At 53.6% G+C, this 4202-nt stretch overlaps 1 protein-coding gene across 1 annotated transcript; it reads left to right on the top strand.

Moving 5' to 3' along the window:
- The first annotated feature begins 421 nt into the window (after positions 1-421).
- On the top strand, positions 422-3681 carry AVPR1A (arginine vasopressin receptor 1A). The gene is made up of 2 exons (XM_054178617.1): positions 422-1424; positions 3312-3681. Exons 1-2 carry the CDS (start codon positions 422-424, stop codon positions 3593-3595), a joined length of 1287 nt encoding a protein of 428 aa, XP_054034592.1. The 3' UTR covers positions 3596-3681.
- The last annotated feature ends 521 nt before the right edge of the window (positions 3682-4202 follow it).

Raw genomic sequence — 4202 nt, 5'->3', positions numbered from 1 at the left:
AGCTCTCCCCACTGCCCCTTACCGGTTGCACTCCCGGTGGGCACCGCGGAGGCAGGGACAGTGGCGAACCCCGTTCCCCTCTTAGAGATCACTTTTTGGGCGGAGCGACCCCGGGTCCTCTCCGGATCGTTCACCTCCAGGAAAGCAGCGGGACGAGCCTTCGGCGGTGGCGGGGGGGATTGGGGGGGAGGCGCGCAGGGGGCGCGGACAGGGCGGTAGCAACCGGGGGAAGGCGAGGGCTGGCGTCAGGCGCTGGGCAGCCACTGGCACGGGAGCTCCCCGCTCGCCTCGCCTCCCGCCGCGGGGCATAAAGGCACCTGAGCCGGAGCTCCGCGCCGCCGGAGCGGGGAGACGACGGGAAGCGGCGACGGCCGAGCGAGCGTGCGGGAGTCGAGCCGGGCCCCGCCGCGCAGCCCCCTCCATGCGCCTCGCTGGCGGAGCCGGCTCCCCACCGGCGGCGGCCTCGCCCGGGAACGACAGCCGGTGGCGGCCGGCGGAACCCGGCGACGGCAGCAGCCCCAGCCCCGAGGCGTGGTCGAGGTCACCCAACGGCAGCCTGGGTGGCTGGGACCCCTTCGGGCGGGACGAGGAGTTGGCAAAGCTGGAGATCGCCGTGCTGGCCGTCACCTTTGCCGTGGCGGTGGTGGGCAACGGCAGCGTGCTGCTGGCCCTGCGGCGCACGCCGCGCAAGGCGTCCCGCATGCACCTCTTCATCCGCCACCTCAGCCTGGCCGACCTGGTGGTGGCCTTCTTCCAGGTGCTGCCCCAGCTGTGCTGGGAGGTGACCCACCGCTTCCACGGCCCCGACGGGCTCTGCCGCGTCGTCAAGCACCTGCAGGTCTTTGGCATGTTCGCCTCGGCGTACATGCTGGTGGCCATGACCGCCGACCGCTACATCGCCGTCTGTCACCCACTGAAAACTCTGCAGCAGCCCACCAAACGCTCCTATGGGATGATCGCGGCGGCCTGGGTGCTCAGCCTGCTGCTCAGCACCCCGCAGTACTTCATCTTCTCCCTCAGCGAGGTGGAGCGAGGCTCACAGGTCTACGACTGCTGGGCACACTTCATCATGCCCTGGGGGCCCCGCGCTTACATCACTTGGATCACCGGCGGCATTTTCGTCGCGCCTGTCCTCATCCTCGTCACCTGCTACGGCTTCATCTGCTACCACATCTGGCGCAATGTCAGGGGCAAGACGCGCCCGGGGGAGGAGGCGGGTGGCGGGCGGCGGGCGGGCGGCGGCGGCCCGCAGAGTGGGCTGCTTCTTGCCCCCTGTGTTGTCAGCAGCGTCAAGACCATCTCCCGCGCCAAGATCCGCACCGTCAAGATGACCTTTGTCATCGTTTCGGCATACGTCGTCTGCTGGGCGCCCTTCTTCACCATCCAGATGTGGTCTGTCTGGGACCAGCGCTTTTCCTGGGTCGGTAGGTGCCGGGGAGGTCCCGCTGGGCACGGGGAGAGATCTCCGCCGGTTTCCCCTAGGCCGTACCGGCCCACCTGGGGCTCCTCTGACGGCGCAGCCGGCTCTCCCGGGGAGGGGTGCAGTTCTGAGGCGAATGTGGGGGAGATGGGGCGCTGGAGCCGAGAGTGTGACCGAGGCGCGGCATCACTAAATGGGATCCTCTGCCCCCGGGACAGAGCGGCTGAAACGCCCTCCTTCCCCGCAGGCGCCGGTGTGCGGCACGGTGGGCAAGCCCTTGGGCCCGCCCCACCGGCACAGCCCGCACTGCCGGACGGGGCGGCCCCGGGGAGCTGCGGTGCGGGGCAGCGGGGCTCAGCTCGGACTGTCCCGGGAGCAGCCGGAGCGGAGCGGCTGCTTGTGGCCGCTGGGTCCCTGGGACGGAGAAGCAGCCACCGCGTTGTCATCCGGAGCAAAATTAGCGGATAGGAGCTGAAATGTTTGCTCCGGTAATTTGAACCAGCAACATTTTCTTCCGTTTGAAGTTGCCAGTTAATAAAACTTCAGAAACGTTCTGTGTTATTTTTAAGCATACACACGCATATGTCAAGAGTATTATACTAGCAAGGAACTTCCTAAACCTCTGCTGTAACTGCCTTGCCGTGTACGTGCTCTACAGCCTAATAACGGAATTGAGTGCAGGCTTAACTCTGACGCCTTCATCTCAATACAGCAGTCACCTCTGAGCAGCTCCATTGGACAGTCACCAGTTCTCATGAAACAGTGGCAATATAGTATTTTGGAGATACTTGTCTCACTGTTAATTCTGGCTGGCAAGACAATCTTCTGCTCTTTCTGCTCTTGGCAGAAAGCCAAGTTTTGGAATTCGGGGTTGGGAATTGTGTGGATTGGTTGGTTTGGTTGGTTTAGGGGTGTGGATGTGAGCTTTCTTTGGGGTTTTGTTTTGGTTGTTTGCTTTCCTCCCCCCCCCCCCCCTTTAATATCCTCAAAATATCACTTACTGTATAGTGAAAGCATGGATTGCCCCTAATATGGGAATAAAAACAAGCCTAAAATGCAGGTCTCTACAGAGAAATAAATGCTTGAAGTAGACAAATATATTTATATATATATATATATTTATTATAATAATTTCTCTACTTCAAAATAAGTGGAAACTTAATTGAACAGAAGTATTTGGTAGGTTTGTTTGAAGAGATTCTTTAAATCTCCAGAACTGCATAACACAGCAGTTACTTTTGTTGGAGAGTTGATATTTGCAGAGATCACTAACTGATCAGACTAAATATATATTTAGAATATTTGATAATTTAACTGATTTTGAAGATAGAAGACCATAACTGTTTCATGGCACAGGGCTAACTTCTGGTTTTCCCTGAAGTAAAATTTGTTCAACCTCTGAAATCCAGGTTTGATTCACAAGCCAGTAGTTATTCAACACTTTCCAGAATGCAAACGTAAGCAGCAAAAGTCAGCGTTACTGAAGGCAGTGGGAAATCAGGGGGAATTTTGCCACTGCCCTCCAGGGTAACCAATTTTTAAGGCAGAAGTCTGAATACAAACTGTTCAGTATGTAAAGCATGAGCTTATCAACACATGGATAAACATCAGTGGAAATGGGACTGAAGTATTATTCTGGATTAATTGCTCCATAATCTCTGTCAGAGCTTTTTGAAGTTTGTTCAGACAAACTCCCGTTGACTTCAATGGCAGCCTTACATAAACAAGAACTTTTTTGATTATGTCCCCATTACTCATTTCAAATCCTGCTGCTTAACTTTTAGACCTTCAACTATTCACGACAATAAATCCAACAGTTAAAGGATTGATTGACTGAATAGTGCAAATGTTCTTTTGATGATTAAAAAGCTTTCTTCCCCTCCCTTCCCAGATTCTGAAAACACTGCGACTACCGTCACAGCTCTGTTGGCCAGTCTGAACAGCTGCTGTAACCCATGGATCTACATGTTCTTTAGTGGGCATCTCCTGCAAGACTGCATACAGAGCTTTCCTTGCTGCCAAAAAATCAGGCAAACACTGAGTAAAGAAGATTCAAACAGCAACAGCAGGCGACAGACTTCTTTTACCAATCACAGAAGCCCAATCCACAGCCTGAATACCTGGAGAGAGTCTCCCCACTCCAACTCAACCAGCTTCATCCCTGTTCCAACCTGAGACACACCCAGGGCAGGCAGGGCTTGCTGCCCCAAAACGGCACTTGGAAAGGTTAAGGCACAGAACTTTATGCTGGTCATAGGTGCCAGGCATGGTAACAAGAAATGACAAAGTTCTCCATAAGACAGCATGTGCTACATTGCTCAGTAAAGTATTCCACAGTCTGTAAGTTATTTTCTGAAAGGTGGTAGAACTTGGGCCACCGATCAGGAAGGTGTGATAACAATAAAGCAATTATTTTTCTAAGTAGAATTTATTATTTTAAGTTTCTTTGTTTTTAAAATACTTTGTGCATTGATTGCTTGCTGTTCATAGCTGTAAAAATAGTGGAGCTGGCCTGTCTTGGGGGAACTCCACTCTCTAGTGTTAACTTCCCATGACTGTCCAATGAATTCACAGGGAAAGAAGATTGTATGAGCAAGGTGGCAAAATAAAAAGACATGGTTAGACAGGCTCTGAGTTATTGGCAGTTTAATTTATTGTACAGCTTTATCTTGTGAAGGTCTAGCAGCTCTCAGGTACTGAAATGTAACAGCCCATGTGAAGGCAATTCCTTCAGTGCTGCCGATGTGTGTATGTGTATTGTGGAGTTTCACTTTCAGGGTAA

Source organism: Dryobates pubescens, chromosome Z (assembly GCF_014839835.1).
Source record: "Dryobates pubescens isolate bDryPub1 chromosome Z, bDryPub1.pri, whole genome shotgun sequence".
NCBI classification, from domain to species: Eukaryota; Metazoa; Chordata; class Aves; order Piciformes; family Picidae; genus Dryobates; species Dryobates pubescens.
Note: the sequence above shows the minus strand (reverse complement) of the source record. Positions and strands in the feature narration are given on the sequence as shown.

Excerpts from the sequence above, each read along its gene's own strand:
- AVPR1A (XM_054178617.1), top strand. The coding sequence starts at position 422 with ATGCGCCTCGCTGGCGGAGCCGGCTCCCCACCGGCGGCGGCCTCGCCC. Across the intron at positions 1,425-3,311 it reads CCAGCGCTTTTCCTGGGTCG|ATTCTGAAAACACTGCGACT; the intron begins GTAGGTGCCGGG and ends CTCCCTTCCCAG.